Source organism: Chiloscyllium punctatum, chromosome 11 (assembly GCF_047496795.1).
Source record: "Chiloscyllium punctatum isolate Juve2018m chromosome 11, sChiPun1.3, whole genome shotgun sequence".
NCBI classification, from domain to species: Eukaryota; Metazoa; Chordata; class Chondrichthyes; order Orectolobiformes; family Hemiscylliidae; genus Chiloscyllium; species Chiloscyllium punctatum.
The window spans coordinates 85,735,567-85,748,416 of record NC_092749.1 but is presented as its reverse complement, the minus strand read 5'-3'; the positions used below and the strand labels follow the sequence as shown (position 1 = coordinate 85,748,416).

At 39.1% G+C, this 12,850-nt stretch overlaps 1 protein-coding gene across 2 annotated transcripts in view; it reads right to left on the bottom strand.

Moving 5' to 3' along the window:
• Positions 1 to 1,027: 1,027 nt before the first annotated feature.
• ccr6a (chemokine (C-C motif) receptor 6a) overlaps positions 1,028 to 12,850 on the bottom strand; it is a 50,710-nt gene continuing 38,887 nt past the window's right edge. Inside the window, exons 3-4 of one of the 2 annotated variants that reach the window (XM_072581177.1) lie at positions 6,830 to 6,915; positions 1,028 to 2,526 (exon numbers count right to left, since the gene is read on the bottom strand). In XM_072581177.1, the coding sequence (XP_072437278.1) occupies positions 1,423 to 2,508 (1,086 nt within the window). In that variant the 5' untranslated portion in view covers positions 2,509 to 2,526; positions 6,830 to 6,915 and the 3' untranslated portion in view covers positions 1,028 to 1,422. Of the gene's footprint in view, positions 2,527 to 4,468; positions 4,515 to 6,829; positions 6,916 to 12,850 lie in introns of those variants that run through there. The other variant, XM_072581178.1, reaches the window with a different exon arrangement.

Here is a 12,850-nt window from a genome sequence, read left to right as displayed (position 1 = left end):
GTGCAGACTCGATGGGTCAAATGGCCTCTTTTCGCATTGTAGGAATTCTGTGAATCTAAAGTCTAGTTCAGCCTCAGACACTTACCAGCAAAAGTGCACAGGCCAGAAGTGAAGGTCACTGGGGGGAATCAAAGACAATGATTTCATTTGTTCAATATTTGATTAGGGAACTTTCTGCTTATCCAGTACCTAATGCCAGACAAGCAGTATTTTAAAAACTCAGCAGATTTGGCAGCATCGGTGGAGAGAAAACAGGGTTAACGTTTCAAGTCCAGTGACTCTTCTTCAGAATTGAAAGGTCACTGGACTTGAAATGTTAACTCTGTTTTCTCTCCACAGATGCTACCAAATCTGCTGAGTTTTTTCAATACTTCTGTTTTTGTTTCAGATTTCCAGATCTACAGTTCTTTGTTTTATTTTAGTGTGAAAACTGACATTGAGTTTTCAGAAGATATCTCAGAGGATATGAGCAAGAATGGTTGCATCACAGGTTATCTATATTCACTCTTGGGATTCCTGCACTATCATTTTTGAAAAGAGTGAGTAGAATAGATCCATGAATTTGAAGAATGTGAGATGATCTTATTGAAATAAATAACATTGTGAGGAACTAAGGAAATTAAGGGGTACAGGGATCTGGCAAGTAAGTGAAGTTGATGTGGAAGATTCACCCCGATCTAACTGAATGGCAGACTGTCCCACAGGATCTTACTACTTTCTCTTAGATTCTTATATCCTCATCAGTTCAATTACTTCTGATAAATACTGAGCTTATAAATAACCCATGATTAAATTAGGTGCTGCAAGATCTGAACAGGAATTGTGATGTAAATTGACAAGTAACATACATGATACACAAGTGCCATTCAATGACTAGTTGTAATAAAAGAGAACCCGACCACCTTCCCTTGACATTCATGGCATTTGCTGTTATTGAATCCCCTGCCATTGGCATTCGAGGGTACAAATCTAATTAGACCAGCCAAATAAATTGTGACTACAACAGCAAATCAAAGGCTGGCTATTAATTGGTGAATAACTCGCCTTTTGGCTCTCCAAAGCCCTTTCACCATCAACGAGGCACAAGTCAGGAGAATGATGGAATGTTTTCCACTTGCCACTATAAATATAGATGGATAAGAATTTAATTTTGAAATTATCATCTTGTGCTTCTTTTGTCAAGAAGTTTATTTTCTAGGGAGTTATCACTTTCAACAAGAGATTCAGCAAAGTGACAGATGGGGAAAATCAAAGTATTCTGTGGTGTGAAAGAGCATACTAGACCTCGAATCCTATTCTTATATTCCTTATACATACACTATGCAGTAATATATTAGCAGAAAAGATTATGTGAAACAGTATTTTAGCATCCCACTTTGGCGTGAAGTTTGAATTTAAAGAGTTAATGTAAAAAGATGAAGATCATACCGTAAAAGATGATGGGTTGTCAATATCAAAATCAGAAGTGCGCTTTGACACAAATGTTTCACTGGTACGCCTGGATGGGCTGTGGCGAAATGTCATGTACCTTTTGCTTAAACACCAGATATCTCGAATAATTTTTGTAAAATAAAACCGGAACTTAACACCAATAAATGCATAGAGAACAGGGTTTAGACAGCAATGTAAAAAGGCCAAAGATTGTGCTACTGTACGCACAATGGTCATTTGTTTGTGTAGGTCACACTTGTCTGTTTTAACTGAAGTTTCATAAAGTACAATGACATTGTATGGCACTTGGCAGAAGACAAATGCTATCACTACTGCCAATACAACTCGAAATGCCTTATGCCTTTGGAAGTTTCTGGCTTGGATAAGTGTGTTAATTATTAATGAATAACAGAAAACCATGATTAAAAGAGGTATAAAAAACCCCAGTGTAAGTTGTATTGTTGGAGCAATCATTTTACCAATACTTGAATAGTTTTTAGGGTACCTGATATCACATATATATTCTCCAGTTGTTTGAAACTTGTACATTTCACTAAAAATAAATGTTGGCAGGGATACAACAATTCCAGATAGCCAGATAACTACACAAATAATTTTACTGTAAATCAGTGCCTTTCCTCTGTAATTGAAGGACTTAGTTGCATGAACGATAGCAATATATCGATCAATACTAATAACAGCTAGCAACAACATCCCACTGTAGAAGTTGACGCTGTACATCCCCTTGAGAACTTTACATCCAATGTCCTTGAAGATCCATCCATTTGCTTCATTTGCAGCCCAGAATGGTAAAGTAACTACAAACAGTATATCGGCTATAGCCAAATTCATTAGGTACATGTCAGTCATAGACTTCACCTTCTTGTAAAGGGAATAGGTTAACACAACCAAACCATTGCCAATAACGCCTGCTGCAGTGATGATTGAATACAAAACTGGAATAAACACCCATGTAAATTTCCTGGTATCATTCATTGTACACAAGAATTCCATGCCGTTATAATCAAAAGTACTGTTGTATTCAAAGTAACCATAGTTGTCGTAAATGTAATCCATTGTTTTGGGTCAGTAGGTCTGGAAGACAAATAAATACAATAAATCATTATTAAAGACAATAAGGTTCTTCAGATGATGCTCTTAGATACCATAAGACTATTGAATTCAACAGTTGCTTAGTTGGGTCCTCTCCAGTCTTTTTACATTTTCAAATAATTTTAGGCAACCCCTATAATCAATTTATAACTGTCCCAACATCCATTTTCAATATACCATGAAGAAGGAAACATCAGAATCTGGAGCAAGGAAGGGCCAGTATAATTTGAAGCCAACAGCTTGTGGACGTATGGCTGCTCTACTAGAAGACAGGTCTTCAGCTCACTGCCTGTTAATGCTTCATCCTGAATTACACTGCCAAGAAAATGTTTCAGCAAGTCAGTGGTAGTTTGCCATTTCCTTCCACTCTCAGGGACAGATTGAGGATGCAGATCTTAGTCTACCCCAACTGGAATAGAAATTAAATCTGAGCTGTTGGTGTTATCTGAACCAAATGTTAGTTATCTAGCCAAGACCCTTATTGAAGTCCCCATTCATAAAATGAAGGAAAGAGCTAAAGCAACACTTATTTACTCTTAACTTTGTTGTCCAAATTATATTTTTGTTAAGTTTGTGCCCAGGTCCTGACCTGGTGCAACTTGTTAGCTATGGCTCAGTTGGTAGCATTCTCTCTGAGTTCTGGGTTCAAATATGGCTTTAGTAATTTCCACACAAAATCTCGGCTTAAAGTACAAGTAATAATAAGGAAGCCTTTTTTGGCTTTTGGATGAGACTTTAAACAGAAGCCTAAGCCTCTTGAAAAGTTGAATGGAAAAGGTCCCATGGCATTATTTCAAAGAAACATAGGGTCATATCCAGTCATCTTGGCCATTATGAATCAACATCACAATATTCTTTCTGTCCAAGGATATTAAAGGAAGTGAGAGTGGAAATTGCACAAGTGCTAGCAATAGTCTTTCCATCTTCCCTAAACTTAGGAATGGTGCCTGAAAATGCAGCACCCTTGTTCAAAAGGGTAAATAGATAGGCCCAGCAAAGAACATTCTCTGTATATTGATGCATGTAGCTTTCAGTACACACAAGTACATTAAGCCCGACTGACCATCGTAAATTGGCTGACAGCATGATTCCTTGCACACCCAAGATTATGTTGTAATTGTTGAATTACATTGGTGAATACTGTTATGAGTTTTGCAAGCTTACCAAGTTGAGTATAGTGAGTACCTTGCTAGTTGTGAATAGCTAAAGATATGCAGTTTGTTATGATCTGCCAATTTTTTGACATCAGCCTGCGTACCTAGCGTCATGCCAACATTGAAATTCCCCTGCCGCATTACTGAGTTGAGTGACAAGTAACACATTTTTTTGGCCATTCAGATTAAGAGTCACTGGACTCGAAACATTAACTCTGCTTTCTCCCCTCAGATACTACCAGACTTCCTGAGTTTCTCGAGTAATTTATGTTTTTGTTTCAGATTCCAGCATCTGCAGATCTTTGTTTTATCTTTCCAACTTGATTGGTTAAGGAGAACATTGTAATGCTGATTCGGAGAAGCCAGTGTACAACTTGATTGGTTAAGGATAACATTGTAATGCTGATTTGAAGATGCTGGTTGGACTGTGGTGTACAAAGTAAAAAAATCACAGAACACCAGGTTATAGTCCAAGAGGTTTAACTGGAAGCACTAGCTTTCGGAGCGCTGCTCCTTCGTCAGGTGGTCGTCTTGCTGCAGATGGAGGATATCCCAGAGGGTTCAAGAAAACAGTCAATTTAGCTTGAAATAAGATACAAAAAGGGTAAAATCACATTGCTTGGTACAGTTTACAGATCACCATCTAATGGGAAGGATGTGGAATATTAAATCTCCAAGGACATTATAGAGAGGTGAAAACAGCACAGAGTAGTTATGATGGAGACTTCAATTATCCAAATATTGATTAGGATGTTGGTAGTAGATACAACCTTGATGGACATAGACTCCTAGATTGTGTTCAGGAGTGTTTTCTATAGCAGTACTTGTTCAGTCAAACTAGAAAGGAGGCACTGATAGACCTGTATCAAATGGTTCCATTCAAGCAAGTATCGATGGGAGGGTTTCTAGAAAACAGTGAAACTTGTGTCAGAAAGTTTATGACGACAATGGAAAAAGACAAAGCACAATCCTGAGTAAGAATAATAAAATGATTAAGAGCTGAATTCAATACAGCAAGAACAGAGCTGGACTAGATAGACTAGAACCAAAGACTTGCTGAACAATGGGATAGTTTCAAAGAAGAGGTGTTACAGGTACATAGAGTCATAGAGTCCCACAGCACGGAGAGAGGCCCTTCAGCTCAAATGGTTGATGCCAACCAAAAAGTTACAGTTGAGACATTTTTCCACAAAAAGGAAAGTTAGGTCAAACAAGCCCAGAGCTACCTGGATGAGAAAGGAGAAGGGGATTAAGATAATAAAATGTGTTAATGGCTGGTGGCAGATAGAAAATATAATTAAGAAGGTTCAGAGGGGAGGTTTAAAAGCAAATATGAGTGCAAAGAGAGACTATGAGAAAAGACTGTAAGCTAACAAAGAAGAATATGAGAAGTTTTCTATAGGGACATAAAGATTAGGGCTAATTAGGGACCTCAAAGAGGATATACACACAGAGGCAATGGGCATGGCTAAGGTGTTAAATGAATACCTTGTATCTTTCTTTACTAAGGAAGTAGTGCTGCCCAGATCAAGCTGACCAAAACTCTGTCACTAGAAGGGTTTAAAATTGATAAGGTGGATGTACTGGATAGACTGTTGATACTTAAAGTTGATGACACTGGAACCAGATGAGATGCATCGAACAATATTGAAGGAAGTGAGTGTGAAAGTTGCAGAGACACTGACCATAATCTTTCTATCTTTTCTAGGTTTGGGGTGGTGCCTGAGCACTGGAGAATAGCACATGTAACACCTTTGTTCAAAAAAAGCTGTAACAATACGCTTACATTGCCAACCTGATTGACATCTTCGAGGATATGAAATTAAAAGTCACAAAACACCAGGTTATAGTCCAACAGGTTTATTTGGAAGCATTAGTGATCTTCTTGGAGATATAAAAGGTAGCCAGAGAAGGACAGGAGTGAGATCAGAATTTACATCCACAAATATACATAGACACAAATGTGAGGTTTGAGTAGAAGCATATGTTTATAAGATTCAATAAATTCAGTTGTGGACGAAGCTTGTATTTAGCATAAATACCACCACGGACTGTGAGGCTGAATGGTCTGTTTCTGTGCAAGTCTAAACTGTTTGCCCAGACACCATAAACAGCAAAATGCAAAACCTCACAATCTATTTTCTTAAAATTCAATTGCGTGCCTAATTCCAAACATTCCAGATTGCATCATAATTCACAGCTATCACATAGCTATGATAGCCTTATGTGAAGGGATGGTTCTCTGTTTCACCTCCTTCAAGGAAAATATATCCTTTCCGAGCATCATGAATTGAAAGTAGTACTCCACATAAAATCCAAATAAGACTCTATATAACTACAGCACAACTTCCATCCTGAAATATTCTAGCCTTCAGATAAAAAAAATTATGTTTGCCTTTTTGATTGCTTGTTGTTCTTGTCTACAAAATTTAAATGATTAATGTACTTGAACTCTCAAATCTTCCTGCTCATTATTTTCTTTTGGTTGGAAACAATCTAATTCACAATTATTTGGTCAAAAATAGATTGCCTCTTACTTTGCCTACGTTAAGCTTTATTTTCCATAGCTCTGCTTCCTCGATTAGTCTGTTTTTTACTCTTTAGTTACTTCTTGGCCATGTGACTACAATTTACATTCCCTTCAAATTTAGTGTCATTATCAGACTAAGATAGAAAACTCTATTTTCCTTTAACCAAATTATTAATAAACGTTGAACATTTCCTTGGGAGCATTACTTGTCACCTATTGCCAATCTAAGTAAATACCTTTTGTTCCAATGACTTCCAACGTTCCAAGAGAAAGTGAAGACTGCAGATGCTCGAGATCAAAATCAAAAATTATGGCACTGGAAAAGCACAGCCAGTCAGGCAGCACCCGAGGAGCTTGAGAATCGACAGTTCAAGCATAAGCTCTTCATCAGGCCATTCCTGATTAAAAGCTTATGTTCAAAATGTTGACTTTCCTGCTCCTCCCGTGCTGCCTGATTGGCTGTGCTTTTCCAGCGCCCCAGTTTTTGACGTCCTACTTTCCAACCATTTCCCATCAAAGGCAAAAAGTCACTTGTCTTGAGTCATCTTGAAGCACCATTGAATTCCATGCTATTTATTTCTGTCATGAATGTAGTTCATACCTGTTATATGGAGTACAATGATCCTGTTTCTCTTCAATGCAATGCTGTGTTTTATCAGGAAGATGTGATTATTCCAACTTGGTAGTCTGCAATTTCAAAGTGTAATATTAAATAATCAATCATAAAGTAAAATCTTACCAAGAAATCTGATATGAATTACAGAAGCCCTACTTCTATGAAGTTAAAAATTACACAACACCAGGTTATCTGGAAGCACTAGCTTTCAAAGCGCTGCTCCTTCATCAGGTGGTTGTATGAACGTCTATCAGGTACTTCAATGAACTATATTATACCTTCCATGATGTATACTTTTACTGACCGCACACATTACTTTATAGACACCACATGTCAACTCTCCTTATAAAAGGCAAAATAATGCAAATACTGAAAATCTGAAAGAAACACAGAGAATGCTGGAGAAACTCATCAGGTTTGATAACATCTGTGCAAAGCAAAACAGAATTAACATTTCATGTCCAGTAAGATTCTTCTTCGGATCAGAAGCAGAGTCATACCACACTCGAAATGTTAATTCGGTTTTGTCTCCACAGATGCTGCCAAATCTGCTGAGATTCTCCGGCATTCTCTATGTTTGTTTCAACCCTACCTTATATTAGAACTAAATGGCATTCCACCCCCTCAACATCCAACTGGAGTGTTACCATAGACATGGAATCATGGAACTCAGTGCTCGATATCCTGGTAACCTTCATTCTTCTATAATCCATAATTTAATATTTAAGCCACAGCAATGAACTGCAAGGTAGCTAATGAGTCATGAATGCTATCTACTATCAATGTGGCTGATAATTCCAGGTGTGAAATCTAAATGTATAAGCACAACATGAAAGCCAAAATATGACAGAACATGTCTTTGTCATGTTAAAACTGTTTCAGTGAGCTGGACTGCTCAGCAGGAGCCCTGCGGTACTTGTAGAACTGATGTTGTGAGTTATGAAAATCTGCTGCATGCTTCACCATCATCTCTCATAAGAGGTCAACCCTTTCCATCAGCTATACTGAGTATAGCTGAGCAGAGAGAAAAAAGGAACTTGGAGGGAAGAAAATCTTCTTGCATCTCTGAATTGACCTTGAAGTATGTCTCGGAAGCACTATACCACAGAAGTATTGGGGCATCTGTGCTGAGGAAAGCTCTTAATTCAACTTTTATCCTATTGTCAACAGTCTCAGATTCCTTTAAGAAGAAGTCCAAATTAACGCTTCGTATGGATAAGAGTCAGCTGGCGTCATCCCAACTTCATTTCCTCTGTCATTTAAGCCATACAGAATAAGACAAATGTCAATTTCCTATTCCCTAACCACTCTGTGGCTACATGGTTTTAAATATATATTCCAGTTATGCAAATAGTGCTACACTCCCAAGTACAAACTATTGCAAAGATTCACATAAATAGACATGCAGATCAAAGCAAGAGATGGAGGTGGACCTGCTAGGATGCAGCATGAATAATAGCAAGAAGTGTAACAAACAGAATGAAAAAAATCAGGATACTGACATCCAGCTTTTGCATCAAGCCTTAATAGTGACTTCAGAATTGTGTCATTGTGTAGTGACTTCCTTACTTCCACATCCTTGCATTTCATTAAAGCCTCAATTTGCTTTATATATGGTGGACTTTCAATTCTTGTCTCGTTCCACAAGTAAGCAGAAGGCCTCAAATTCCCTCATGTAAATAAGAGCAGAAAACTTCTGGCAATTGCAGTTCACTTAATCTAACCAATATGTAACTACTTCTTCAGCAAGTTTTGAGATTTGTAGCTCTGGTTGAGGTTCTGGATATAGGATTGCTCGCTGAGCTGGAAGGTTCATTTCCAAACATTTCATCACCCTACTAGGTAACATCTTCAGTGGGCCTCCAGGTGAAGCACTGTGCATGATTCCTGCTTTCTATTTATATGTTTGGGTTTCTTTGAGTTGGTGATGTCATTTCCTGTGGTGATACCATTTCTTGTGGTGATGTCATTTCTTATGGTGATGTCGTTTCCGGTTATTTTTTTCAAGGGGTGGTAGATGGGGTCTAACTCGATGTGTTTGTTGAGAGAGTTCTGGTTGGAATGCCATGCTTCTAGGAATTCTCGTACGTGTCTCTGTTTGGCTTGTCCAAAGATGGATGTGTTGTCCCAGCCGAAGTGGTGGTCTTCCTTATCTGTATGTAAGGATACTAGTGAGAGAGGATCATGTTATTTTGTGGCTAGTTGGTGTTCATGTATTCTGGTGGCTAGTTTTCTGCCTGTTTGTCCAATGTAGTGTTTGTTACAGTTCTTGCAAAGTAGTTTGTAAATATCATTAATTTTGCTTGTTGTCTGTATAGGGTCTTTCAAGTTCATTAGCTGCTGTTTTAGTGTGTTAGTGGGTTTGTGAGCTACCATGATGCCAAGGAGCCTGAGTAGTCTGGCAGCCATTTCCGAGATGTCTTTGATGTAGGGGAGAGTGGCTAGAATTTCTGAACGTGTTTTATCTGCTTGTTTGGGTTTGTTGCTGAAAAATCGGCGGACTGTGTACATTGGGTATCCGTTCTTTTTAATACATGGTATGGGTGATTTTTCTCTGCTCTGCGTAGTTCTCTGTGCTGCAGAGGAACTTTGGCTATTGAAATAATGTTCTGATGCAGCTTTGTTTGTGGATGTTGGGATGATTGCTTCTGTAGTTCAATATTTAGTCCGTATGTGTTGTTTTTCTGTAGGTGCTGGTTTGAAGTTGCCCATTGGCTGTGGCAGTGACATCTAGGAATGGCAGTTTGTTGTTGCTTTCCTCCTCTTTAGTGAATTTTATGCCAGTAAGGGTATTATTGATGCTGTTGGAGATTTCCTTTAATTTGTTTTGTTTATTGATGACAGTTTATTGATTAGCAGAGGCAGTAATGCAGAGACTTGAACAAATAGCTCTGCCAACCATCCAACCCAAGCTTTGGGTCCGCTACGTGGATGACATCTTTGTCATCACCAACCAAAGAAACCTAAACATATAAATAGAAAGCAGGAATCATGTACAGTGCTTCGCCTGGAGGCCCACTGAAGATGCTACCTAGTAGGGTAACAAAACATCCAGAAATGAACCTTCCAACTCAGTGAGCAATCCTACATCCATACTTCTTCACAACAGTGTTCCTTCATGCCCAAATTCACTGCAAATTCAGCTTTTCCATATCATCAGACTAACTCATGCACGACGTAGGTCCTCAACCACTTTACTGTGGAGTTCAGAATCATCTGTGACTTGCAGGCTTTGAACAATCAACGGATGGACCTGACACTTTATGGACCAATATGATGTTAATGTCATTCCTGGAGCATTTGCCAGCAGTTTAATGCAGCAAACGTGCTGCCTGTGCTTCAACCAAATAGCAATGTGTGACAGTCAAAGGGCAGCAGTTCTGCATGGACTGAGGGAGACTGCAGTGAGTCAGGGGATACCACCACAGTCAGTGAAGCGATTCACCCAATTCTAGTCCTGGAATTTGACAACGGTATGTCAAATATTTGGTGCTACCACAGTTTCAGTGTCCATATCCTTACAATCTGGGGATTAGCTCTGCAGGTCAAGTGCAACCAGTCTAAAGATTACAGGTAGGTCAGTAAGGGTACTATGGAGACACTACTACATCATTTGGATCATTTTGGGGGTGGGATGTTCCTTCTTTTCTGCAATGAAACTAAGGGTGGGATTGATGGAAGTGAATGATACATAAACGGGACAGATTGTGAAATGTATGCAGTGAGTGAGTAGAAAACAGATTGGGCTGGAAGGGTTGGGAGGATCAGGTGAATAACATCCATTGAGTGGACATGATGCATACAATCATAAGAGAGTTGTAGTGTATCAGCTTACAATAGACAGTGGTGAGAAGTATGTGCAGTGGCAGAGTGGAGTCAGTGATGGTCCTGTCAGTGTGAGCAGAGAAATGATGGTGGTATTTATGCTTGCAGAGGGGAAAAAACATCATTGATATTCATTCTGCATCGCTTCACACAGGACACAGCTATTCCCCAGGCTGACTGCATAATTAATGAGATGAACAATGGAAAACTGCATGAGAAAAGTGACTCCAAGCCTTTATGGACTAGCGCCATGAATCTCAGAGCAGAACATTTCATTGAAAATCAAAAAATTGTTGTGCATGACATCTTCATGAAACATAAGATTAATTGTATTCATACAATTAAAAGATCAAGAGATTAGCAGACAATTCAAAACCAAATGCAGGGTTTATATTTAATAAATATCAAAATATAGAAGCCATTTTTAGTTCAAACTTTGACAAAAAACATGTTTATTTCATTCAGGCTGACAGAAGCCTTGAAATGTACATAGTGGAGTTAAGACTGGAGTTTTAAGTAGACATTTCTGCACCTTCATGGTCATTGATTTATGAAGTGGTTTCTCATAGACATAGTCGCTTCCCTGTTATCAAACTGCTTTTAATTATTTAATTATCTCAGGTATCAGGCAGGAATCTAAACTAATCTATTTAAAAAGATGACTAAGGTAAATCCCCAAAATATTTGTTCAAAGTGACATAGGAGAAGTATTTTTAAAAAAATGTTTAACTGCATCTCGGTCCACAGCACATGCACATGATAATGACCTCCACTAGTACCTGTGCCACTGCTTTCTGAATGTATCTAGAGATACAAGACATCTTGCCTCATTCATCTCCTTCACCAAGATTTGTTTGGTTCCATTCTTCAATGTTTCCGACAGAACAGTCACCTTCGACTAACTGCAAGGCAGCACACCATTCCTGTAAGAAGGTGAAGTGTTGAGTCATGCAGGCTAGTTTTAAATAGTCTAGCCACTCATCAGCAGTGATACAATCAAAGCATCATTAGTATTGGCTAGACACTAAAATCATTGAAAGGGACAGTTGGCAGGAAGATAGCATGCTGCCTGCAGTGCAAACAACCAGCGTGGATTAAACATACTTCAGTCTCGGCCGAATTTAGCCCCTCTTTCGTTTTCCTTCATAATCTGGCAAATTATATATCTAAGTATAAATTCCTCTCATCTCCCACATCTCAAATCTGAGTTTAAGGAAGGATGAATTTGCTCCTGAATACCCTCACATAATTAATGACTGGGATGATAAGCGAGTGATTAGCGGAGCAGTAGGAGCCTGACCACTGGGGTGGCAGTGGTAAGACAGACCACAGGTGAGTGACTCCAAGCAAGATGAAAGTGTCTTGGGGATTTGGGAAGGGACTGTAAAGAATAGCACGGTTGTGAGGATAAGTGAAGGAATGAGAGATTGTGAAGTCAGCAACAGAGGTGAAGACCATTGCTCTGTGAGGGAGAGAGGTCACTGGGAGGTTCAACAAGGAAGAGAAAATACTCTTGCAAAGAGGAGATCATTTCAAAATGAGTGACGTGATTTTCCAAGCCTTTGCACTATTGTGTATTTCCATTGAAAGAGTGATCACCTATAGAGCACATCAGCCACAGCAGACAACTGAGTGCACACCTGCTTTCACCAATGGTTTGCAGTCAGTCTGCTATGTTAAATGGAATTGAAGAAAGCCTTGCAAGACCTCACTGAAGTGTCTTAACCATCCTCCTGCAGCTCGTCTTCTGTGCTGCAGTATGTTGTACAAAGGAAAGCAGGTCAATCCCCTCTGGACATTCTTTCTGGTATATTCTGAAGGGCACCCCAAGACCTGGGCAGATATCCTATGCAGGTAACCAAATAGTTTACTCGATGAGTGACCTTGTGTTCGTGTGGCTCCCGTTGCATCTTTCCTGATATCAGTGGTGGAGCCACCCTTTGATGTCATCAGGCATGTCACTTGAGGATAGCCCTTGTTTCCAAGGACTCACCCACTATTTGGAGTTGCAAAGGCTGTGCAAAATGGTGCTGACTGGTACAGAATGGAAGCATTGTGGCAGCCTCCAGGATAACTCGCTTGGACATAAATGACTACCTTCTAGTGATCACATTCCAATGAACATTAATGGAGTGGAAGCCCTTCCAACTGACAAACACTGCTAGTTGATCAAATAAAACT